At 38.0% G+C, this 27,689-nt stretch overlaps 1 protein-coding gene across 1 annotated transcript in view; it reads left to right on the top strand.

The window, feature by feature from the left end:
• KCNK13 (potassium two pore domain channel subfamily K member 13) overlaps positions 1-24,952 on the top strand; it is a 69,853-nt gene extending 44,901 nt beyond the window's left edge. Inside the window, exon 2 of the mRNA XM_088146727.1 lies at positions 24,066-24,952. Coding sequence (XP_088002853.1) covers positions 24,066-24,952 — 887 coding nt within the window. The remainder of the gene's footprint in view (positions 1-24,065) is intronic.
• Positions 24,953-27,689: the final 2,737 nt, after the last annotated feature.

Here is a 27,689-nt window from a genome sequence, read left to right as displayed (position 1 = left end):
CCCATCTCTTTAAGAATTTGCCACAGTTTGTTGTGATCCACACAGTCAAAGGCTTTTGCATAGTCAATGAAGCAGAAGTAGATATTTTTCTGGAACTCTCGTGCTTTCTCCATGATCCAGCGAATGTTGGCGATTTGATCTCTAGTTCCTCTGCCTCTTTGAAACCCAGCTTGTACATCCGGTAGTTCTCGGTTCATGTATTGCTGAAGCCTAGCTTGTAGGATTTTGAGCATAACCTTGCTAGCATGTGAAATGAGTGCAATTGTGCGATAGTTTGAGCATTCTTTGGCATTGCCCTTCTTTGGAATTGGAACATAAACTGACCTTTTCCAATCCCATGGCCACTGTTGCGTTTTCCAAACTTGCTGGCATATTGAGTGCAGCACTTTAACACCATCATCTTCTAGTATTTTAAATAACTCAGCTGGAATACTGTCATCTCCACTAGCTTTGTTGTTAGCAATGCTTCCTAAGGCCCACTTGACTTCACTCTCTAGGATGTCTGGCTCAAGGTCAGTGATCACACCAGCGTGGACATCAGGGACATTAAGATCTTTCTTGTATAGTTCTTCTGTGTATTCTTGCCACCTCTTCTTAATCTCTTCTGCTTCTGTTAGGTCCCTGCCTTTTTTGTCCTTTATCATGCCCATCTTTGCACTAAACGTTCCTTTCATATCTCCAATTTTCTTGAAGAGATCTCTAGTCTTCCCCATTCTATTGTTTTCCTCGATTTCTTTGCATTGTTCATTTAAGAAGGCCTTCTTATCTCTCCTTGCTATTCTCTGGAAATCTGCATTCAGTTGCTTATATCTTTCCCTTTCACCCTTGCTTTTCGCATTCCTTCTTTCCACAGCTATTTGTAAAGCCTCATCAGACAGCCATTTTGCTTTCGTGCATTTCTTTTTCTTTGGGATGGTTTTAGTTGCTGCCTCCTGTACAATGTTACGGACCTCCGTCCATAGTTCTTCAGGCACTCTGTCTACCAAATCTAATCCTCTAAATCTATTCATCACCTTCACTGTGTACTCACAAGGAATATGATCTAAGTCATACCTGAGTGGTCTAGTGGTTTTCCCTACATTCTTCAATTTAAGCCTAAATTTTGCAGTAAGAAGCTCATGATCTGAGCCACAGTCAGCTCCTGGTCTTGTTTTTGCTGTCTGTATAGAGCTTCTCCATCTTTGGCTGCAAAGTATATAATCAATCTGGTTTCGGTATTGACCATCTGGTGATGTCTATGTGTAGAGTCGTCTCTTGTGTTGTTGGAAAAGAGTGTTTGCTATGACTAGCTTGTTCTCTTGACAGAACTCTATTAGCCTTTGCCCTGCTTCATTTTGTACTCCAAGGCCAAACTTGCCTGTTATTCCGATTACTCCTTGACTTCCTACTTTAGCATTCCAATCCCCTATGATGAAAAGGACATCTTTTTTTGGTGCTAGTTCTAGAAGGTGTTGTAGGTCTTCATAGAAGCGGTCAACTTCAGCTTCTTCAGCATCAGTGGTTGGGGCATAGACTTGGATTACTGTGATATTGAATGGTTTGCCTTGGATACGCACTGAGATCATTCTGTCGTTTTTGAGGTTGTACCCCATTACTGCCTTTCCCACTCTCTTATTGACTATGAGTGCAACTCCATTTCTTCTAAGGGTTTCTTGCCCACAGTAGTAGATATAATGGTCACCCGAATTAAATTCACCCATTCCCATCCATAAGATAAAGCATATATTACAGATTAATAATCTTTACTTCCCCTACATACCTCAAAAACCCCAAGCAGAAAATGGATTGAAAATGTTGACCCCACCCCAACCAGCAATATAATTATGACACCGCATATACTCTAAGCTTAAGCAACTGGACAAAATAAAAATCATAGTAACCCAAAGTTTTCCTATTCTTTCAATAACATTTACAAACCACTATGACTGGACATTCATCATCCTAAGTCAAAGCATAATACGTTTTCCTTTCTATCTATCTATCTATCTATCTATCTATCTATCTATCTATCTATCTGTCTGTCTGTCTGTCTGTCTGTCTGTCTGTCTGTCTGTCTGTCTATCTATCTATCTATCTATCTATCTATCTATCTATCTATCTATCTATCTATCTCCCATCTTTATTATTTTTTATAAATAACTCAAGGCAGCGAACATACCTAATACTCCTTCCTTCTCCTATTTTCCCCACAACAACAACCCTGTGAGGTGATTTGGGCTGAAAGAGAGTGACTGGTCCAAAGTCACTCAGCTGGCTTCATGCCTAACATGGGACTAGAACTCCCAGTCTCCTGATTTCGAGCCTGGTATCGTAACCACTAGATCAAACTGGCTCTTGCATATTTGTTTATCACCGAATAGGAGTCCCAAGGGTAAAAAGTTATGCAGATAAAACATCCACAGTAGGTAACATTAAAGCATCTGCAGTAAAAATATTTAGTAAAAGATACATAAAACATCCATATAAGAAAAAAATAAAAAAATAAATACGATCAAAGCATAGTGAGTATACTTTAATAACACATACATATATTCAGCCTAGTCAATCTGCAAATGGAAGAGCTCAGTGTTGAGCTTAGTGCCATAATGTGTAATGCTATTGGTGAAAGGGTGTTATTTCAGGACACCACCTATTTGCAAAGGTTTCATTTAAAAGTGTGCTAAATAAGATGCTGCATATGTAGTAGAAACTAGGAAGAGCATATGATTGCATTTATTTCATATCCACAAATTAAAGTAATGATGGAGGGCAGAATGCAACCTAAATGGGGTAACATCAACTGATTCTAATTCTTCTAATTATATATATTGATTCCATTATTTTAATGAATATTTTATGCTGCTTTTGTATAAGTTAAAAGCACGCTGTTCTTGCAAATATCACTTATCACTTAACTGTTTAATTCTATTTTGGCATTGCCCAGAGTCATTCTGGAGTTGAACAGAAGCAAAATTATATTAAATAAATAATACACATAATTCAGATATCTTCTGCCTTTTAGAGTATTTTGTCTATCTGTCACTAACATTAGTTACCAAGTTAGTTACATTAACATTAGTTACCATTATTCATTCCATTTCCAGTTTCCTCTCTGCAGAGTTTCAGATTCTTGTCTGTTCCATAGTTCTAATCATAAAGTTGGCTCCAGTTTGTTAATATAATATCAGAGTTTTCTGTCTGTATAGAACTTGTCTCTTGTCTATAGATTATTAATACATCTCAAAAATGTTTTGTAACCTCTTTAACTTTCTATTTCTGATGCAGATTGTTGATGTCATCAAAACAGTTGTAGTCAGAATGAGAAATGGACATGGCTATTCCCCCAAACACTCTCAACATATTGTGTGTACAGGAACATGGAATTTATATTTGTATGCAAACAGATGTACATACCCTGTGTACACAGTTTTCTAAATCATGGACAGGAATTCAAATTAACCAAATGCTTTGAGGTGTTGACCTTAATCAGAGCAGATCCTTTTGCCTTTCATCTTCTGATGAGGAGCAAAATAAGCTACCAAGAAAAGCTACTTCAAGATATTCCAAGCAGCTTGATGTAGCAGTTGCTAATTAAGCCAGTTCCCCAATCCTTTCACTGCTTTCTAAGCATGAGTCTTCAGAGCCTGGGAAGATTTTAATGAGCCATATAGAGGGGCCTATCTGGCAAGACTGATTTAGTCTGCAGGATGAAGGTTCTGTACTATGCTTTAATGTAGCACTCTCCCCTCTTTTTTTCTATGTACTGTTTTAATGTTTTAATAGTACCAGGCAGGTAATATGTCCTTTGAGTCAAGCTTAACTCTAGGTGACTTCATGGAAATATTCATGTAGTTTTCTTGGCAACAATATGGAAATAGTTTCTATTGCCTTCTTCCAGAATGATTTTTCAACTGCCAAATCTAGCCAGTAGGCAAAGAGTCTCCCATCCAAGTGCTAAGTCTGGTTTTCAAGATCACTCAACTTTGGCTGAGTGGTACCACCTAATTGGACATATCAGACAAATACTAATTATTCTCTAAGGTCTCTTAGGTGATGTTAAAGCTTTTAAACCTCTTTGCTACTTTTTATTCTCTGTTTTCTAACTGAAACTTAATGCATTTTATTGGATTGTGTCTAATTTGTCTGGTTTTTTTGTTTGTTTGTTAGCTACTCTACCTCTTGGGTGGAAAAATGGGATAGTACTTGTTATGAGTCAACATTTTCTTATGTCTTGACTTATAAATAACAAAAATAAATAAATAAGGAAAAAAATCAGTTGGCCTTAGGCAGCTGATGGACAACGCATCTGCAACCAATTTATCATTAAGCATATTTTATATCTAGCCAAACTTAACTCCATCCCTACTCCCCCCACCAATGAAGTCTTCATGTTTCCTGGATAGTTGGAGCCTGGTCAGTCATTTGTGTTGCTAAGTCAAAATACTGTTCCAGGACATCATGAGATGAGGTGGGAGGGTGTGTTTAAGTGTATTTTGACTCAAAACATCACTCCTAACATTACTTTTGCAAATTAACATGTTGACAATTAGAGTTTGATCTACAGAGATTCTTAATTTAGTAATTCACATAGTTAATTCAAAAAATAAAGAGATACGCTGTACTACCAAATGTCCAGAATTTTTAAAATTCTTTTCTAAATTTTAAAAAAATCAGTTTTACAAAAGTTTGATATCGTACATTCTTGTCTGCCATCACTACTGTTAAATGAAATGTATTTAATTTTGTATCTTTAAGATATTACATCCACTAATTTATTATTATAGAGGAAGGAACACATTTTACTAAGAATTAGAATTAGGTAAAACAACCAGAATATTCCAAAACTTTTATGTATGTAAGAATTGCTTTATACTCAATTTTGATTGCTAAGAATGTTTTGTTCTGGGAAAGTGATTTTTGCTATGTTGTTCTCTTAGATTTCTTTTGGTTAATTGAGTACAGGTAGTCCTCGACCTATAACCATTTAGCAACCTTTTGAATTTACAGTGGCACTGAAAAAAGTGACTTATGACCTATCCTTGCATTTACAATCATTGTAGCGTCCCTCCAGTCACATGATCAAAATTTGGGTGCTTAGCAACCAGCATGCATTTACAATGGTTGCAGCGTCCTGGGGTCACGTGATCGCCATTTGCAACCTTCCCAGCTGGCTTTCGACAAACAAAGTCAACGGGAACTGTGTGATTCACTTAACCATGTGATTCACTTAACGACTGTTAATGACCACCACAAAAAATTCATAAAATCAAGTGCAGTCATGTGATGCCTCACTTAATGACCGCACTGCTTAATGACTAATTTTCTGGTCCCTATTGTGGTCGTAAATCGAGGAATGCCTGTAGTTAAAGTAATCATTAAATACCATCTCCAAAATATAACAAGCATTTACGAAGCTTGCATTTGCATATGCATGGGTCAGATTTTTGTATAGCCAATCCTGCAAACTTAAAGATCAGCCAGTCAAACCATCAGAGAAAATAATTAACCAAGTAAATCAAGCAACAAAATGTAATAATGTAATGCTTGCTCCTGACATGGAAGCAAATGGTACAACAAGAGAAACAAAGAGATTGCAGAATAGATTGAATATTGAGTCTGCTTCAAATTGGCAACAAATGAGCTACCTGAATTAGGTGGTAACCCAGACAATCCAATGGCCTTTATATAAGGGACTCCAAGTCCATCCGAAACTCACCAGTGAGTAATTCCAGAAGTAGGAATCGTTGTGCTCCTAGTACCTAGTAGCTCCTAGTAGTTGTCCATCCACTTTACTCTTTGAGTGGAGATCCCAGTTTCAAGATGCGTTATCTGGCTTTTAATATTCTCTGTAATGAATACACAGATAAATACAATGGAAATCACTTTTATTAAAACTATATTAATTAAAATATTTTAATTAGTATATTACACTATGCTTTTATGTTCTATATAAAGCTCTATTTACATTCCCCAATTACATACAGTCACCACAAACACCAAACAGAGACATCTATGTGCATAAGATAAAGGCATTTTAAACACAGAATTTGATCTCCATATCAGAGTCCACAATCCCAACACCCCAGATCAGAAGTGTCAGTTCTCACCCAAGTCTCAGGATGGTCCTGATATACCCCAGTGAAATGTATCTTATATAGCTTTCTCTTAGGAAATTATATATCCCAAGTTTTTCCTTATGTTGGTATGTTTCTGGGAGCATACATCAATAAAAATTCCTGAGCCAGCATGCAAAAGTCTTTACATCCTAGGACTGACAAACTTGTCTGGTTTTGTCATTGGTTGTCTGCAAACAACATTATGATAACTATTTGAAATATAGTCTCTTCTTTAATCCAGTGAAAACTCTAATTTCACTCGGTATTATCATTAAAGATATGTTAATGTTTTATAATAAACATTGATTGTTAAGGATGTTTTATTCTATGAAAGTGATTTTTGCTGTGTTGTTCTTTTGCTTAACTTAGGAGTTAAAGTAGCCATTAAATGCCACATCCAAAATACAAGTATTTACATATATATGTATAAGGGTTTTTAATATAACCACTCATATTAATTGTCTATCGAGTTGTGCATCCACTTTATTCTTTGGCTGGAGGTCCCAGTTTCATTCTCTAAAAATAGGAAAAAACAAAACATGTGAAGAACAGAAATGTAAGGCCACTGGAAAGGGAGGAGTTTTCTCAGATTGAGGCCAGTGCTTCATCTACTTCTGTGGGAAGGCAGGCAGAGATTCTACAGCCTCCAGAAGATGGCAAGAAAAAAAATTATAGTCAAAGATGAAAAGAAAACCTAAATACAATGTAAGTCAATAAAGGTGGGGAATTAACACTTTAGGGAAATGGAAATGGGGGCAAACGTTAAAATTTATCAATCTTTTTTTTATAAATTTGTTATTGCTTTTTAATTAATAACAAAAAGGAAAAAACACAAAAATAATAATACAGAAGAAAAAGAAAACATTAAAAGGTGCTATTACAAAAAAAGTGGCAAAAATACAACAAATTAAAAATCAGTGTAGTATACCATTATAACAGTAAATAGTTACAAATCTATATATATATTTACTAATGCAAATATTATTCAAATGCATATATATTTCCAATACATGTATATGACTATCATTTTTTTAACTTACTGTGTTTTGTATAAATGATTCCCATATTTTATTATACTTGTCCATACAAAGTCTACATCTATAGGCAATCTGTTCATAAGTGGAAAGTGCAATCAGGACTTCAATCCAATGAGTGAATGGGGGCATACATTTATCTTTCCAATGCTGTAATATCAGTCTGTTGGCCATAGTAAGGTCATGGAGAATCCATTTATGTTATCCAGATGTCAAATTTCATGTGTTATGTATATAGTTCAAAAGAATATTATCCTCTGAAAATTTTAGCTTTTGTTGCACAATCATATTTATATAGTCTGCTACTTTCTCCCAAAACTTAATAAGTATAGGACATTGTAAAAACATATGTTTTAAAGAGGCATTGTCCGTATTACATTTCTAACAAAATGCTATTTTTGACAATCCTTTTCTATACAAACATAATGGAGTCCAGTAAATTCTAAATATTATTTTTTGTTGTCAAAGTTGTAGTTTAAGGTCCATTGACACTCTTGTTATAGAAATTAAGATACTCTCCCATTGTCTAGGCAATATAGAAACCTCTAATTCTTTATTCCACTCATCCCTTAACATCTGCATATCAAATTGATATATTGATAACAAATATGTATAAACACTAATACTGTAGTAGGTTTTTTAGTTCTAAAGGATTTAACAAGTTGTTCTAGTATCTCAGATGTCCAACAATGTTGTTAACAAATGTTATAGCTGTAAATATTGCCATTGGGATACATCTGATAGATGATATTTATCTCTTAACACAGCATATGTTAAAAATTCGTCTTCATCATCTATCAGTTGGTCCAAAGTCAATATCCCCGCTTCCATCCAATTTTTCCATATCACCATCTTTTTCCCAATTTTTAAAGTTATGTTTCCCCATAAAGTCAATTTGGCATGGGGAAAAGGGTCAGTTTTTTTTTTTAGACATAGCTTTCTAATTGACAAACTTGTTTCCAGAGATGTTAGAGTCCTGTTCTATTTAGATTCGAATACTGTCTGTCCAACCAAAGGTGCTATATATGTATATTCCAATATGGCCCAAATCGGAAAATTAACACCAATTGTTGGCTTCCAGTATTTAATACTTGACAGTAGGTAAGCTTGATGATATAGCTCCAGATTCAGAAAACCGAATCCTCCCTCATTAATTGGTAATTGCATTTTCTGTAAAGATATTCTTGGAATCGAAGAACCCCATAGAAATTTTCTAAACAAAGAATTTATTTTCTGAAAATATTTTCCAGATATTTGAACAGGAATTCCTCTCAGAATATAAATTAATCTGGGAATAATATTCATTTTGAGAGCATTCACCTTTCCCCAAAGAGTGAGGTTTAATGACTCCCATCTATCCATATCTAAAGAAACCCCTTTATATATTTTATTTATATTAGATGTTACTGAGTTATATCTTTTGGTATGCACATACCTAAATATTTAATAAATTTGGTACAAATACAAAATTGATATATCTTAAATTGATGGCTAACTAAATTTTCACCTACTAGCATCAATTCCCATTTGGACCAATTAATAGAATATCCTGCTATTTTACTAAAGGCATCTATCATTTACATCAACACTGGAATAGAAAATTCATCAATCTTAACCTTGATATAAGTAGCCAAACTACCCAAGCCTACCCATGATTCACATCCAGCATTTTTTGATAGCAATTGCAACTGAGAAGAAGTTACCAACTTTCATAGGCATTTCGACAGAATGATCTTGCAAGTGCACCACCTCTATTTCAGGCCAATCCATACTCTTCATAAGAAAGTGAAATATTAACTAAGAATATCTAGTATGATATAAGGGAAAACACAGCAACACGTGTGAGACTGTCTTGGCTTCAATCAAGTGCAGAGTAATTCCAAATATGTTACTGAACCTCCCTTCCAATACTGTACTTTCAGGGTAAAGTATTCAATCCTGCTAGTATAAATGACTATTTATGCAGCTTGGACAGTGTGTTAGAAAAATAGGAATAGTGAAATAATAGTCTGGATCTGTTGCTCTGCACGTCCAAATCTGTTTGACCTCTAACATGGCTTCTCTGGTCCAAGCATTAACAGGCATTGGTTTGAGTGGCCACAGTAAGAAAAATCAAGGCTACATCTTTTTCCTTTTTTAAAAAATCATTTATTATAATTTTTTTTTAAAAGGTACTAAATTGATTCAAAGACACATTTAGAAAAATAAATAAAGTATAGTGAGGAAAGAAAAAAAATATATAACTAACATAATATGAGTGGATAGCCAATCACAAGAAACCAGCAGACCGAAGTTACCATATGGCTAATATATTCTAGTACCAGTCTTAGAATTGACAGGGAAGATGTTGAAGTGGTACATACTTCTGCCTTTTAGGATTTACCATCAACAGTAAAGGAACAAGCAATCAGGAAATATGCTCCAAACTAGCCCTTGGTAGAGTAGCCAGGAAGGCCTCAGAAAAGATAATCAGATGCCTTGATATGTCTGCCTACAAAGATCAGAATCATGCAGACAGTGGTATTCCCTTTGACACTCTATGGAAGTGAAAGTTGGATTTTGAAGAAACAAGTAGAAAGGGTATTGATGCTTTTGAAATTTAGTGTTAGAGAAAACTCCTGAGAATAACATGGACAGCCAAGAAAACAAACAGATGGATCACTACACAAATCAAAGGCACAAATGACCAGGCTCCAATTATCCTACTTTGGACACATTATGAGAAGGCTTTAATGCTGGGAAAGATGGAAGGAATGAGAAGAGGATGACAAGCAGCAAGGTGGATGGATTCAGCTATAGTGGCAATGGGTTGGAAGACTTGAAGGACGAGGTTAGGGACAAATTGTAATGTAGAAAATCTATGTGGTCACTAAGAGTCGATACCAATTTGATGGCACATAATATATTTTAGTACACCATTAACAACTTAGAGCACTATAAGATATTTTATATCCAGTTTCTGGTCAAGAGATGTCTGTATTGAATTGTAAAACTACATTATAGCTAACACAACTAAAATCAATAAGAGAAAAAAAAATGCTATAAATAGTAAACTATATGTTAAGATAATACTATAATACATAGATGGTATGTCTAATTAAAATATAAACTCTAGAAACCAAATTTGGGGTGCAGCAAAATTCCACGTAGAGAATTGTAGTCCAAAAATTGTTTCTAAATAAGATTAAATTGTGCATCAGATTTACTTTTTAGATATGAAGTTATTCTAGTCATTGGAGCATATTCTCACAGTTTAATTAACCATTCTTCCATTGACGGGATCAGAGATCTTTTCCAATACAAAACATATAAAATCTTTGCAGCTGTCATCATGCATAATGCCAGTTGAGTGCATTTTGAAGAAATATGTGGATTGGTGAAGTTTAATAAAAATATCTCCAATTAAAATAGAATTACAAAGATTTCTTCCATTCTACAATGAATTAAATGCCAATATTGTTGAGGTTTGCAACATTAACACCATGTATAGAAGAAAAATTCAGTCTGCTCCTTGCATTTCCAGCATTTCAGGGAAAAGGAGCCACTAATTTTAGCAATCATGATTGGAGCGATGTACCAGCAATAAAACCTATTATATCAGTTCTCTCTAAGTATAATATTCAAGGTGAATTTACTGTTTTTCTCATTAAAATTCCCACTGTTCCGTCTCTATAACTGTATTGAAATTTTCTATCATTTAATCATACAATCTTTAATGTGTTCAGGTTCTGAATTGTTTTTCATTAATGGATTATAAATTGTGCCCACCAAATGTTCAGTATTATGGGTTATAAGATTTTCAAATTCAATCAAATTCCTCAGAATTTTCCCCTGTTTCTGTAATTCTCTTGTGCTGTACTGCTTATTTGTGAGTATTGGAACCAACTGAGTAGGGAAGAGCACTGTGTCACAAAATTCTCAAGATATCTTAATTTTGTCCGGTTAATAACAACATCCTGTAATCTGAAGAGTTTATTTCTCTCCATTGAACAAATTTCTTAGTATTTTCATCATCATAAAACAGTCAGGAAGTAAGGGAGAAGTCTGGATTTTTTCTATATTTTCAATATTTATTCCAAATATTCAGTGAGTTGCTTAATATTAGATAAACTTTAGAAAAGTGTTTGTTTCTATGTATATTGCCCAAATATATTTAATATGAACTCTGTGGAAGTTCTACCCCTTCCAGTAAGGTGATGGAACCATAAGGAAGTATAATCCATTCTGAAATCCATGTTAGGCAACTGGCATGATAGTATACTACGTATTTTTTCCAATTCCTAAGTCTAGTATCATTCCCCATCGGAAACTCACTCCAAACTTTTCCAAGCCTTCTTTTGATAAAGAATGTGCTTTAACCAAGACTAAATTAGTTGATGTATCTAAGGCCATCAGGTGTAACAATAAACATCACCCCCAAGATGCTTTTTCCACCCCAAAAATAAAGCATAATGCTCTTTAGGAAAAGCTGGTAAACTTATACAAGCAGCCCAGGTGAAAAATTTTACTGTCTTCTGGCATTTTGTTGCTAACACAGCTATAAAACCTGGTTCTGGGGCAGAGAACTCAACTCTGCTGCCTGAAGAAAGGCAACCACTTCCATGAGCTATTTAATGTATTTGTTATTGCATCTGGCCTGCAAGTAGTAATTTCTGATACTCTCCCTGACTAACTCCCTTACAGTTTTCCAAACTCATAATTCAACTGAAAAATTATAAAGCTACCAGGTTGGGACATCTAAACTCATATTTGGAGTGGTGGGATCCTGTGCTGGTATCCTTATTCATCCATACTGCCCATTTCTTATAGACCATCTTTAATTTTAAAAAGGCAGTAAGTCCTCTTTGGCTAACTTCTGACCAATTAGCTTATTAAGCATTATAAGTCAATTGCATGCTAGACATCTTTGTGATAAATTCTGCAATGGGATGATCCAACAGAAAACACTTGCTGTGGAGGAAACCAACAAGAAACAAAGCTACAATTGGATTGGTAAATGCAGGAAACTTGAAGATAGATTTTAATATGTTTATGTATTTAAAATTCTTTATTATCATTTCCATCTGATCAACTGTCTTTTGTTGTTGTTGTTCAGTCGTTAAGTCGTGTCCAACTCTTCGTGACCCCATGAACCATATTGCGCCAGGCCTTCCTGTCCTTCACTGCCTCCCTGGGTTTGCTCAGTTTCATGCTCATTGCTTCAGTGATGCTATCTAACCATCTCATCCTCTGCCATCCTCTTCTCCTTTTGCCTTCAATCTTTCCCAGCATCAGGGTCTTTTCCAAAGACTCCTCTCTTCGCATTAGGTGACCAAAGTATCTGAGCTTGAGCTTCATTATCAGTCCTTCCAATGAACAATCAGGGTTGATTTCCTTTAAGATTGACTGGTTTGACCTCCTAGCAGTCCAGGGGACTCTTAAGAGTCTTCTCCAGCACCACAGTTCAAAGGCATCAATTCTTCGGCGCTCAGCCTTCTTTATGGTCCAGCTCTCACAGCCATACATTACTACTGGAAAAACCATAGCTTTGACTATGCGGATCTTTGTCGGCAAGGTGACGTCTCTGCTTTTTAATATGCTATCTAGGCTTGCCATAGCTTTCCTCCCAAGGAGCAAGCGTCTTTTAATTTCATGGCTGCAGTCTCCATCTGCGGTGATCTTGGAGCCCAAATAAATGAAGTCTGTTACTGCTTCCATTTCTACTCCTTCTATTTGCCAGGAATTGATGGGTCCAGATGCCATGATCTTAGTTTTTTTAATGTTGAGTTTCAAGCCAGCTTTCACACTCTCCTCTTTCACCCTCATCAAGAGGCTCTTTAGTTCTTCTTCACTTTCTGCCATTAGGGTGGTATCGTCTGCATATCTTAGGTTATTGATGATTCTCCCTGCAATCTTAATTCCGGCTTGTGATTCTTCCAGCCTGGCATTTCTCATGATGTACTCTGCATATAGGTTAAATAAGCAGGGTGACAGTATACAGCCTTGTCGTACTCCTTTCCCTATTTTGAACCAATCGGTTGTTCCGTGACTGGTTCTAACTGTTGCTTCTTGGCCCGCATACAGATTTCTCAGGAGACAGGTAAGGTGGTCTGGTACTCCCATCTCTTTAAGGATTTGCCACAGTTTGTTGTGATCCACACAATCAAAGGCTTTTGCATAGTCAATGAAGCAGAAGTAGATGTTTTTCTGGAACTCTTGTGCTTTCTCCATGATCCAGCGAATGTTGGCGATTTGATCTCTAGTTCCTCTGCCTCTTTGAAACCCAGCTTGTACATCTTATATCTTTCCCTTTCACCCTTGCTTTTCGCATTCCTTCTTTCCACAGCTATTTGTAATGCCTCATCAGACAGCCATTTTGCTTTCTTGCATTTCTTTTTCCTTGGGATGGTTTTAGTTGCTGCCTCCTGTACAATGTTACGGACCTCCGTCCATAGTTCTTCAGGCACTCTGTCTTATTCATTACCTTCACTGTGTACTCACAAGGAATATGATCTAAGTCATACCTGAGTGGTCTAGTGGTTTTCCCTACATTCTTCAATGTAAGGCTAAATTTTGCAATAAGGAGCTCATGATCTGAGCCACAGTCAGCTCCTGGTCTTGTTTTTGCTGTCTGTATAGAGCTTCTCCATCTTTGGCTGCAAAGTATGTAATCAATCTGGTTTCGGTATTGACCATCTGGTGATGTCCATGTGTAGAGTCGTCTCTTGTGTTGTTGGAAAAGAGTGTTTGCTATGACTAGCTTGTTCTCTTGACAGAATTCTATTAGCCTTTGCCCTGCTTCATTTTGTGCTCCAAGACCAAACTTGCCTGTTATTCCGATTACTCCTTGACTTCCTACTTTAGCATTCCAATCCCCTATGATGAAAAGGACATCTTTTTTTGGTGCTAGTTCTAGAAGGTGTTGTAGGTCTTCATAGAACCGGTCAACTTCAGCTTCTTCGGCATCAGTGGTTGGGGCATAGACTTGGATTACTGTGATGTTGAATGGTTTGCCTTGGAAACGCACTGAGATCATTCTGTCGTTTTTGAGGTTGTACCCCATTACTGCCTTTCCCACTCTCTTATTGACTATGAGTGCAACTCCATTTCTTCTAAGGGTTTCTTGGCCACAGTAGTAGATATAATGGTCACCTGAATTAAATTCACCCATTCCCGTCCATTTCAATTCGCTGATTCCCAAGATGTCGACGTTCAATCTTGTCATCTCATGTTTGACCACATCCAGCTTGCCTTGGTTCATAGATCTTACATTCCAGGTACCTATACAATATTGTTCTTTACAGCATCGGACCTTCTTTTCGCTTCCAGATACATCCACAGCTGAACGTCCTTTTGGCTTTGGCCCAGCTGCTTCACTCTTTCTGGAGCTACTTGGAAATGCCCTCCGCTCTTCCCCAGTAGCATATTGGATACCTTCCGACCTGAGGGGCTCATCTTCCGGCGTCATATCTTTTAGCCTTTTAACATTGTCCATGGGGTTTTCTTGGCAAGGATACTGGAGTGGGTTGCCATTTCCTTCTCCAGTGGACCACATTTTGTCAGAACTCTCTGTCATGACCTGTCCGTCTTGGGTGGCCCTGCACGGTATAGCTCATGGCTTCACTGAGTTACGCAAGCCCCTTCGCCACGACAAGGCAGTGATCCATGAAGGGGGATCAACTGTCTTACTGGCCATTAAACTTGCTTATAATAAAACAACCCTTTGGCCATGTCATGTGATTTCTTGGGAAGGCTGCTGTAACTATATTCATAAATCAGTGAACCTGACAAGCAGCATCCAGACTAATTTGTCTTTTAGTAGATCCATGGATGGAAAATGGGGAAATAACCCTGCTTGGAATCGATGGCTGGTGTGGGTCTTCCGGGCTGTGTGGCCGTGTTCTGGAAGTTTTGTTTCCTAACGTTTCGCCCGCACCTGTGACCGGCATCTTCAGAGTGCAGAAGCACAGACTGGACAACACCAACAGCCACTATACCAGGCTATACCAGGCTATACCGGGAAGCCATTGAGATTCACAAACACCAGCACAGTTTCAATAAAAAAAAAAAGAGGAGAGTCTAAAAATCAACAAAACCTGGCTACCAATCCTGAAAAATACAGCCTGCAAAAGGTCAACAAACTCAGCTCAACCACCAGGACGTGTGAACAGTTCACACAATGAACTTGCTAATCACCCCCAGCAGCCCCTTGTTAGCAATTCAATAGAAGAAAAAACCCGGCCTAATCCCCAGGAAGATACACACAGATTCTGACACCAAAACAAGCAGCCACTCAGTAACCCAAGCTCCCCCCACCCCCCCTTCCCCACCCCTCAGATCTCTATAAATACCCACAAAAGGGCCACATTACCCTGGGCAGAGAGAGAACCGCTCCTGTCTGTGCTCCTGCACTCTGAAGATGCCGGTCACAGGTGCTGGCGAAACGTTAGGAAACAAAACTTCCAGAACACGGCCACACAGCCCGGAAGACCCACACCAGCCATCGTATGCCGCCCGTGAAAGCCTTCGTCTATACACTGCTTGGAATCCTTCAGTCATTTGCTAGGGTCTGTGTTTAGCAGAGCACAAGTATATAAATTGAACAAAGCTCATTATAGTATGTAGATATGATGCTTACGGTCCAAAAGAGCAACCAAATGTTTGTTAAAATTGCATGCCAGTATAAAAAGTTATCACTTCTGAGCTTTCTATCCTCATACTGAGGTAAAGGAAGTACAGTACAGTGTACTGTTCCTCTAGAAAATAGACTGAAGGGAGAACCTAAAATTATCAATCTTCCAATTGGGAAAGTAGGACAGAGACAAGGAAATAAATTAAAAAGGAGTCTCTTGCTTAGGATCTTAGCTCATTATGCCCCTGTTAGTTGACAGGTTAAAAGAAGTAAAAAGTCAATGCCTCAGAATTGGTATTTCCACAATCTATTTTACAGGCATAGATAAATTCAGTGTGTTATCAGTAGGACAAAAGTAAAATTCCTATCAGCAAGCAGAATAATGGATCCAGTTATGCCAAGGCATATAGAATCCATTTGGACCAAGAGGCACTTGTTAAATTGCAATCTTGATACCTCGAGTAATTTATCTGACTGGACATAAGGAGATTTAAGAGGAGCCACTCTTATACCTCTAACTTATGCAACCAAAGCCAAAAGGCCTCTTTGCATCAACAGTTTCTCTTTCATCTGTAAGCACATTAATGTGTCATTTAACTTGGAGCCTTTTTAAAATAGCCCGATTATGAAAAATGCCTTAGCTTAATTTCCCTATCATTGTTATGCAGATCACATTGAGAACCACCATGAAGGGAAAAAAACTTAAGATAAAATAAGTATAGGTTTAGCATGAAAAGATGTGAGCCTAGTTATGTATCAAGTTTGATTTAGCTTAGTTTCTTGTTTTCCCAGCTGTAAGATTGGTCAGTCATATTTACATATCAGTCTGCATTTTTTCTGAAGAGCCTGCACAAAACTTTGTACAACATTTCATCCTCATACATTTATTCTAATATATGCTCTGTAATGTATTCATTCACTCTTAAATATATAGATATAGATATACACATACATACATACAGTGAGTGTCAAAGCCACTGTCCTGGATGAAATCCAGAGCATCCAGGAGTACATCAGTAAGATGGCACCCAAAAATGAGCTGCTGAGAGAATGCCTGAGGCAGCAGCAGACATGGATGTTCAAGCAGAGGAAGTGCCATGGCAAGACACGACCCTTTATGGGATGTAGCATCAACAGACAGCTGAGGTGGCTGACACTGGGAAATCCTACCTGCGGCTGGAAAGGGCTGAAATAAGAGACACCAGTGAGGCACTGATCATAGCAGTGCAAGAACAGACACTAAGCACCATAGATCCATAGAAGCAGGGGTTTACTACATTAGATAGGACCCAAGTGCACACTGTGCAGAGAGGCCTATGTCCAACACATAGTGGTAGGGTGTAAGATGCAGGCAGGAACAGCATACACTGAATAGCACAACCAAGTAGCTGGCATTGTATACAGGAACATCTGCACAGTATATGGGCCAGACCCTCCCAAGTCCAGATGGGAAATTCTACAGAGGTTTGTGGAAAATAACAAGGCTAAGTTCCTGTGGAACTTTCAGATCCAAACAGACAGGCAGATACTGGCCAGTCAACCAGACATCGTAGTAGTAGCCAACGACCAGAAGACAGTGGTAATGATAGATGTAGTGGTGCCAAGTGACAGCAATATCAGGGAGAAGGAATATGAGAAGCTGGAGAAGTACCAGGGCCTGAAGTAGGACCTAGAGAGGATGTGGAAAGTAAAGGCCAAAGTGATCCCAGTGGTGGTAGGGCACTCAGGGCTGTGACTCCTAAGCTGGGAGAGTGGCTCCAACAGTTCCCAGGAACAACAACAGAGCTCTCTGTCCAGAAGAGTGCAAATCTAGGAGCAGCTAAGATACTGTACAGAACCCTCAAACTCCCAGGCCTCTGGTAGAGGACCTGAGATTGAGGGAGACACATACCACCCATAGGGGTGAAAGGGGATTTTTTTTTTTTATATGTACTGTATTAGCTTTTGTACTCACATTTCCATAATAGACATATTCTGGCATATATTCTTTTTTAAGTTGCAGACTGCATTGCAATAATGGCATGATTATAGATATTGGTGCATAACTATGTTCTTGTTCACAAATAAGTTATGGAAATGGTTCACCTGTTTGTAAAGGAGAGTAGAAGTTAGGATGTTTTTTAAAATAAATACTTCATCAGCAGCGTACAAGGATTTTTTGCCTTATTTAAAGATAGTACTTCTAACATTATGAGAGATATCTTAGGAAAACACAGTTCATTGCCTTACACTGATATCAGTTTGATGTTAAAATAGTCTATCCTCCACCAAAAGTAATGTTATTTTATTTATTATTTATTACTGATATTTCTGTACCATTATACTCCCAACAGCATTGAGTGTAATGAAGAAGAGAGAGACCTCCAGAGGAGAACTGAGTCTGGGGAAATAACTTGAGATGTTTCCCATTGTTTTTTATTTTATTGTACAATTTGATTAAAAAGTTCCAAATATTTATCAAGAGACATTGATGCATCAGTATCAGCAAACATACTCTGTTTGGCATTGTTACGCACTACTCTTGCTGTGTAATACAAACTGGATTCTTTGAGAGAAAGACAACACATATGGGTTCAAGCAAGCTTTCCTAACCCCTCTTTGAGCTAATGGCTACATTTGGAATTTTGAGAACATTCCAAGTGCTTCTACAAAATAGCTGCTGGGAAACTTGCCTGTTCACCAAGTAGTTTCTATGGAGACATAATCAGATACAAAGCACTGATTTACCAAAATACTGTCTGGTGCCATAGTTATCCACTTTCTTCCACTTTATTGCATGACAGTCCCTACAAATCACTGCTTATTTTTTCCTTTTTCTGGCACACTTCAAAGCAAACTACAGGTAGTCCTCGGCTTACGATGACAATTGGGACTGGAATTGCCATTGCTAAGTGATGTGATTATAAAGTGGGATGTGGCATGACCACGCTGCTTAGCAATGGCAATTCTGGCAGTCCTGGTTGCCATTGTTAAGGACTGCGCAGGTCATTAATGAGGACCTCTTGTGACTGCAACTTCCAACTTCCTGCCAGCTTCCCCATCAACTTTGCTTGTGGGAAGCTGGCAGGAAACATCAGAAATCACGATCACGTGACCATGGCTCAATGCAATGGCCAGAACTCCAAGGACCAGTCATAAGTTCAGTGCCATCGTAACTTTGAATGATCACTAAACTACTGGTCGTAACCAAGGACTACCTGTACTGGGATACAAACATCCATCATTTTTATTTTCTAAGAAAGCTTAAGTAATTTTTGAAATAAAAATGTAAAGTGGTGCATTATTTGAAACCAAGTCAGTTTTTAAAATGTATACAATAAAATGAGGCAAGGAATCTAGTGGATGCCAGTGGAGGTTTTGTAAGCGGATTCATGGGTGTCATATTGGGTGCCCCAGACCTAATGAATCTGCTAGCTTTGTGAAATGGAAGAAGGTATTTAAACAACTGTTAGATGGATTGGGATCTGTGAAAATAAAGGTAATCTGCCCCTATTAGTCCTCCAATTCCTCCCTAAACTATAAATTTTCAGGTACACAAAATACCGAATACCAATATAGACTTATGCTTCTGCACCAAGATAGTCTTTTTATTTTTTTAAAATCCAGGGCCAATTTCTTCTGACTTCAAATGTAAGAGTTCAGGACAGAAATCACATTTTGAGATAAAAATAAATTATCTTTTTTTTTTAAGGCCACAATTTTTAATTCACAATTTTTCTTCAAGAAACAAATAAAAATGTAAGACAATAGATAGATAAAAGTTGGGAAAGGATCTCATAACTGCAAGGATCCCAAAGGTGCAATCAAATATCTTTCTAAAAATCATTTGAGGCATGAACTGCAATACAAACTGAAGCAGAATCATAGAATAAATGCAACCTAAATCTATTTTTTAAAAACTTAACTGAAAACTAAAACTGCAAAACTAAACTGGCCAGAAGTAAACATAGCTGAAATGAATGTACACAAATGGTTTAGACTGGTACTTGATTCATTTAACTTCACATTTATATATGGTTTTAGCCCTAATATGTTTCTTGAACGGATGAAGATCAGGGGAGCTAGACTATGAATTTGAAAAAATATCACAGAAGGAGACAATGGTGATACACTTTCACGTGCTTAGAAAATGGCATGGATACAGTCATCAGTAGTACAGCTTGACTTGAGAGGATCTTCATCTTTTTAAGGAAAAGTAAAAGGAACCATTTAGATACATATACCCCTTAAAAAGTTGTAAGTTAAATTGGAATTAGTGCAGTATAATAGATAAGGTGTTGGACTAGGACTGAGAAGACTCAAGTTCAAGTCCACTCTCAGCTTTGGAAGTTACCTGGGTAACTTTGGGCCAGCCCCTCTCTCTCAGCCCAGTCTATTACACAATGTTGTTATTGTAGGGTAAAATTAGAGGAGACAATGCTATATATCATATATTGAGCTCCTGGTTGAAAAATGGTATTAAAAATCAAATAAGCAATGAAACTAAAAGAGGTATATAGTCCTTTAAAACACATGCTCTATAATGGATGTGTTAATCTTTAAGGCAATGCTGTGTGTTCCCTCAGGACTTTAACATGGCTGCCTCTTTGAAAAGACAAAAAATGTGGTCCAAAGGATAATTTATTGGGAACCTTCTAATCTTTTTGCTGTCACTTAGTCTTTGGCCCCTTCATGAATCACTGCCTTGTCGTGGCGAAGGGGCTTGCGTAACTCAGTGAAGCCATGAGCTATACCGTGCAGGGCCACCCAAGACGGACAGGTCATGACAGAGAGTTCTGACAAAATGTGGTCCACTGGAGAAGGAAATGACAACCCACTCCAGTATCCGTGCCAAGAAAAACCCCATGGACAATGTTAAAAGGCTAAAAGATATGACGCCGGAAGATGAGCCCCTCAGGTCGGAAGGTGTCCAATATGCTACTGGGGAAGAGCGGAGGGCAATTCCAAGTAGCTCCAGAAAGAGTGAAGCGGCTGGGCCAAAGCCGAAAGGACGTTCAGCTGTGGATGTATCTGGAAGCGAAAAGAAGGTCCGATGCTGCAAAGAACAATATTGTATAGGTACCTGGAATGTAAGATCTATGAACCAAGGCAAGCTGGATGTGGTCAAGCATGAGATGACAAGACTGAACATCGACATCTTGGGAATCAGCGAACTGAAATGGACGGGAATGGGTGAATTTAATTCGGGTGACCATTATATCTACTACTGTGGGCAAGAAACCCTTAGAAGAAATGGAGTTGCAATCATAGTCAATAAGAGAGTCGGAAAGGCAGTAATGGGGTACAACCTCAAAAACGACAGAATGATCTCAGTGCGTATCCAAGGCAAACCATTCAATATCACAGTCATCCAAGTCTATGCCCCAACCACTGATGCTGAAGAAGCTGAGGTTGACCGCCTATGAAGACCTACAACATCTTCTAGAACTAGCACCAAAAAAAGATGTCCTTTTCATCATAGGGGATTGGAATGCTAAAGTAGGAAGTCAAGGAGTAATCGGAATAACAGGCAAGTTTGGCCAAGGAGTACAAAATGAAGCAGGGCAAAGGCTAATAGAGTTCTGTCAAGAGAACAAGCTAGTCATAGCAAACACTCTTTTCCAACAACACAAGAGACGACTCTACACATGGACATCACCAGATGGTCAAAACCGAAACCAGATTGATTACATACTTTGCAGCCAAAGATGGAGAAGCTCTATACAGACAGCAAAAACAAGACCAGGAGCTGACTGTGGCTCAGATCATGAGCTTCTTACTGCAAAATTTAGGCTTAAATTGAAGAATGTAGGGAAAACCACTAGACCACTCAGGTATGACTTAGATCATATTCCTTGTGAGTACACAGTGAAGGTGATGAATAGATTTAGAGGATTAGATTTGGTAGACAGAGTGCCTGAAGAACTATGGACGGAGGTCCGTAACATTGTACAGGAGGCAGCAACTAAAACCATCCCAAAGAAAAGAAATGCAAGAAAGCAAAATGGCTGTCTGATGAGGCTTTACAAATAGCTGTGGAAAGAAGGAATGCGAAAAGCAAGGGTGAAAGGGAAAGATATAAGCAACTGAATGCAGATTTCCAGAGAATAGCAAGGAGAGATAAGAAAGCCTTCTTAAATGAACAATGCAAAGAAATTGAGGAAAACAATAGAATGGGGAAGACTAGAGATCTCTTCAAGAAAATTGGAGATATGAAAGGAACGTTTAGTGCAAAGATGGGCATGATAAAGGACAAAAAGGCAGGGACCTAACAGAAGCAGAAGAGATTAAGAAGAGGTGGCAAGAATACACAGAAGAACTATACAAGAAAGATCTTAATGTCCCTGATGTCCACGCTGGTGTGATCGCTGACCTTGAGCCAGACATCCTAGAGAGTGAAGTCAAGTGGGCCTTAGGAAGCATTGCTAACAACAAAGCTAGTGGAGATGACAGTATTCCAGCTGAGTTATTTAAAATACTAAAAGACGATGGTGTTAAAGTGCTGCACTCAATATGCCAGCAAGTTTGGAAAACGCAACAGTGGCCACGGGATTGGAAAAGGTCAGTTTTACGTTCCAATTCCAAAGAAGGGCAATGCCAAAGAATGCTCAAACTATCGCACAATTGCACTCATTTCACATGCTAGCAAGGTTATGCTCAAAATCCTACAAGCTAGGCTTCAGCAATACATGAACCGAGAACTACCGGATGTACAAGCTGGGTTTCAAGAGGCAGAGGAACTAGAGATCAAATCGCCAACATTCGCTGGATCATGGAGAAAGCACGAGAGTTCCAGAAAAATATCTACTTCTGCTTCATTGACTATGCAAAAGCCTTTGATTGTGTGGATCACAACAAACTGTGGCAAATTCTTAAAGAGATGGGAGTACCAGACCACCTTACCTGTCTCCTGAGAAATCTGTATGCAGGCCAAGAAGCAACAGTTAGAACCAGTCACGGAACAACCGATTGGTTCAAAATAGGGAAAGGTGTACGACAAGGCTGTATACTGTCACCCTGCTTATTTAACCTATATGCAGAGTACATCATGAGAAATGCCAGGCTGGAAGAATCACAAGCCGGAATTAAGATTGCAGGGAGAATCATCAACAACCTCAGATATGCAGACGATACCACCCTAATGGCAGAAAGTGAAGAAGAACTAAAGAGCCTCTTGATGAGGGTGAAAGAGGAGAGTGCGAAAGCTGGTTTGAAACTCAACATTAAAAAAACTAAGATCATGGCATCTGGACCCATCAATTCCTGGCAAATAGAAGGGGTAGAAATGGAAGCAGTAACAGACTTCATTTATTTGGGCTCCAAGATCACCGCAGATGGAGACTGCAGCCATGAAATTAAAAGACGCTTGCTCCTTGGGAGGAAAGCTATGGCAAGCCTAGATAGCATATTAAAAGCAGAGACGTCACCTTGCCGACAAAGATCCGCATAGTCAAAGCTATGGTTTTTCCAGTAGTAATGTATGGCTGTGAGAGCTGGACCATAAAGAAGGCGGAGCGCCGAAGAATTGATGCCTTTGAACTGTGGTGCTGGAGAAGACTCTTGAGAGTCCCCTGGACTGCTAGGAGGTCAAACCAGTCAATCTTAAAGGAAATCAACCCTGATTGCTCATTGGAAGGATCGATAATGAAGCTCAAGCTCAGATACTTTGGTCACCTAATGCGAAGAGAGGACTCTTTGGAAAAGACCCTGATGCTGGGAAAGATTGAAGGCAAAAGGAGAAGAGGACGGCAGAGGATGAGATGGTTAGATAGCATCACTGAAGCAATGAGCATGAAACTGAGCAAACTCAGGGAGGCAGTGAAGGACCGGAAGGCCTGGCGCAGTATGGTTCATGGGGTCACGGAGAGTCGGACACGACTTAACGACTAAACAACAACAAAGTCTTTGGCAGCTGTAGACCTCACTCTCTGGCTATGGAGCTGATATTAAATGCTACAGATGTTTCCTCCACATTCTCCAGATAGCTCATTTTATGGAGTTCCTATGTTCTTTTCTGCTCTTCCTCTCCCTAGTCTTCAGTTTGCCCATTTCTGAATACCATTACTCTGGACACTCAATCTGGCTGGACCTTATTTCAATCTTATTTGAGCCATGACAGTTCCATCACTCTCTCAAGCTTGCACATATTGGTATAGTATTAGTGATCAGAGGCTTGTAAGGAATAAGGATAATGCTTGTGAAGTACTATGAAGTTTTACATAAATGCATATTATTACAGTTATTCTAATATACTACTAATAAACAACTCTGATGAGATATTAACTTGTTATATCTTGTTGCTCAGGAATCTTGTTTATATAATTTTTTTCCTATTTTATCTTCCAGGATTCGGCACGACCACACCAGCTACCAGAACAGGCAAACTTTTTCTGATATTTTATGGCCCCATTGGCTGTGCAGGGGCTATCTTATTCTTCAACTTATTCCTGGAGCGTTTGATCACAGTCATAGCATGTGTTTTGAAGTCTTGCCATGAGAGGCAACTAAAGCGAAAAGGTACACTTCCTGGAGGTGTCCAGCAGGCTGTTGGGAGTGATGAAATGGGCAGCTTAGCTGGATGGAAGCCTTCTGTGTATTATGTCATGCTTATCTTGTGCCTGGCATCAGTCATTGTTTCCTGTAGTGCCTCTGCTATGTATTCAGCAACAGAAGGATGGAGTTATGCTGATTCCCTTTATTTTTGCTTTGTGGCCTTCAGTACTATTGGTTTCGGTGACCTGGTGAGTGGTCGGAATGCATACTACAAAAATCAACACCTTTACCAGATTGGCAATTGTGTCTTCATACTCATGGGGTTATGTTGTATCTATTCCTTATTTAATGTGATTGCCATTGTCATCAAACAATTCTTAAACTGGTTATTGAAGAAAATGGGCAACACATGCCGTAAGTGCCAAAGAAAACTCTTCAGGTCACGGAGGAATGTTGTGATGCCAGGGGCTGTGCGGAGCCAGCGCAACATATCAATTGAGTCAGATGATGTCCTTGAGAGTGACACAGAAGGACACAGAATGTCTGGTGAAATGATTTCCATGAAAGACCTCTTAGCCTCTAACAAAATATCACTTGCCGTCATGCAAAAACAATTGTCTGAAATGCCCTCTTCTTACAGACCAACAGGCTCAACTTCTAAACAAAATGGATTCGCAGGTGGTGTAGGTGCTTTGGGAATTATGAACAATAGATTGGCAGAGACAAGTACTGATCGGTAAACATTAACACTGGAAAATTTCAGTAAGTGTGGGAAGATAAGGATCAAATCACAGAGACAGAGCTAATCAATCAGGGTGCTTTTCAGAAGAGCAATCCCTAGTTTTGTTGGCAGTTAATATTTGTTGCATTTTGCACATAATGATCTGTTCTTGTTCAGTAGCCCCTGCTGAAGAAGATCTAATGGTATCATTTCATGTAGCCACACTTAAATGTTTCAGCAATACGTGTCAAAGGCGTAAGAAAGTAAGTGAACAAAACTCCCAACAGGCTAACTTTGCTTCATTAGTAATTTAGTCTTACAAGCTGCTGTCATAACATATCAGCTGATCAGATTCAGCACAGAGTACAAGTGCTGGCATGAGAAAGACTTGTCTCCATGAGCCAGGATGGGACCTTCCCCATCCCACATCACTGAAACAGCTGCTGCTATTGACTGCTTACCCTGTTTGTCATCCTTCATTTCATTAACTGCTTATCTGCCCTCTTTGCTTTAGCCCAAAGTTCTAGCATAGCAGTTAAGAGGATTGTGCGGCAGACTAGAAGCCCCTATGTCAAATGTGTTTTTACGTTAGATGGCATGTATAAACCACTATTTGCTCTGTATCAGTTAGAAACCTGGATCAACTGGCAGACTGTGAAATTAATTTCCCTTTTAACTAAAAAAAAAAACTTGTTCAAAAGGCTAAGCTATTATTCTTTTAATTTATGTCATCGGGAAACAGTTGTTCCTTGAACTTTCTTTTTCAGATCTCTCTCTAAAAATTATATATTTTCTGGCATAAATGTAAACATTTAAATATGAAACCCAATCCAGAGATGCTGTGCATCAGAAAGTACACCACAGAAGAATGATTGTGTTAGGATGTGCAGTCAACAATCAAATAGATCAGAAAACAAGATCTTATCAGTGCTCAGTAACAGACATTTGCTTTTGAGTTTATATGTGAAAAGTTGTTCACTGCTTATTCAGAGATTTGTAGCTTTGACAGGGTAGTATGCTTCTGTGTGATGAAAGCCTTGTGCATTTTGAGGTGGAACAGGAGATCTCCTTCATTTGCCAAGATTTGTCATTCTGCACACATCAGAATTCTGCGCTGTGTAGTGTGTTTGCAAGATTTAATCAGTAGATTGATATGGAATGGCATCTTGGTGCATAAAACCTTTGTTTTGCCTGTATTATTAGGACCAGGTGCATATCTCTAATGGCAAGTTATGCCATTAGAAATAGTGAAATAAAGTTAGGTTAAACCCATTAGAACCATAAAACATCTTAGCTTTCAAAATGTGTCTGCTAATCTCCAATTACAAAGCCTGATCTATATATATTATTATCATTCATAGATTGAACCCTTTGGAAAAGTTGCTATCCAACAGCAACTGTCTGCAATGGGGATGATAAAATAAAAAAGTCTGGGAATGTGACCCAAGTGCAAATACATACCAAAATCCATTAAAAATAAATCCAAATTATAGTATGTCAACAAGAGAGAGAGAGAGAGAGAGAGGACACTGGAATTTGATTAGGCTCTTTGTTTACAGCATTAGGTTTTCTTAAACAGGATATTTTCAAATGAAAGAAAGAACCAGTGGAGCTCTTTGGGAATCAGTATGGCCTCCTTTATTAAATACTTTCATTAACAAGAAGGAAGTGAGAATTTCTTGTTGGAACGGGATTTCAACTTAGAAGATATTGCAAGTTCTCGAAGAATTCAGAAATTATGCTGAACTAATTGGATGACCTTAGTGAAGTGATAAAAATGGAATGAAATTCAGCATTGCAAAATGTAAGGCCATGTATTTAAAAAGAAACAATAAAAGATGTTTGTTATTTGTTGCAGTGTCATTTTCTAAAAGAAATGAGCTAGGGAAGAGAATTCAGGATATTGGTTGAACCCAGAGCTAATGTTAAACTACAGATAAAATATTTCAAAGTAATAGGTGAGATAGTTCTAGAAGTTGTAGAAAAAATCGGTACTTTTGCATTCAGTCCTTCTGAGATTGTGTTCTGCACAATATGTCTAGTTTAGTCACTCATATTAAAAAGGAAAACAGGCTGCGAAACAGTGAACAGAAACAGAAATAATGACTAGAATGGAAATAACTATGAATAAAGGATAGGAGTGATTTAAGTTAGGAAAGAAAATGAAGAATATGTTGACAATATATTCATGATTAATGAACATAAATGTATATAGGAACTTAAATGGGCTATGAGTCACATGTATCTTAATTTAATACAGAGACCAGAGTTCTTCAAACTGTTGTATAGGTGATAAAAAAAATTAAATCTGTAGAAATATAATAGCTGTCAAAATGGTTTTTGATACACATGTACTGAACATTTTAATGTATTATTCCATGTATCCCTGTAATCTTGAACTTCTAATTTAGTACATTCTAACAAACGTAATTATATATTGCTAATTACTATTCCATATAGAACATGTTAAATCCTATAGTGTTAAAAGAGTCTCTGACACTCTTAAGCCTGTTGGCCAATACTGAAACAGTAAATGTTTTAAGATATTGCCACTCTGCATTTTTGGCATATTATACTTATATCTGATCCTATTAATTGTCCTAAAATATACACTCCACTCAGGTTCTACAACAATTTATTTCATTAATTAATTCAATACTGTTTACAATATTCTAATGAACTCAAATTGACTATACTATTAGCAGAGGGTGAAAGAGCTCAGTTATAACAGCAAAGATGTGGCCAGGAGGTGACTG

Source organism: Python bivittatus, unplaced genomic scaffold (genome assembly GCF_059951505.1).
Source record: "Python bivittatus isolate LINGU-HERP-01145 unplaced genomic scaffold, Pbiv_v1 ctg000480_np1212, whole genome shotgun sequence".
Taxonomy (NCBI): Eukaryota; Metazoa; Chordata; class Lepidosauria; order Squamata; family Pythonidae; genus Python; species Python bivittatus.
This window is presented reverse-complemented; position numbering and strand designations above follow the sequence as displayed.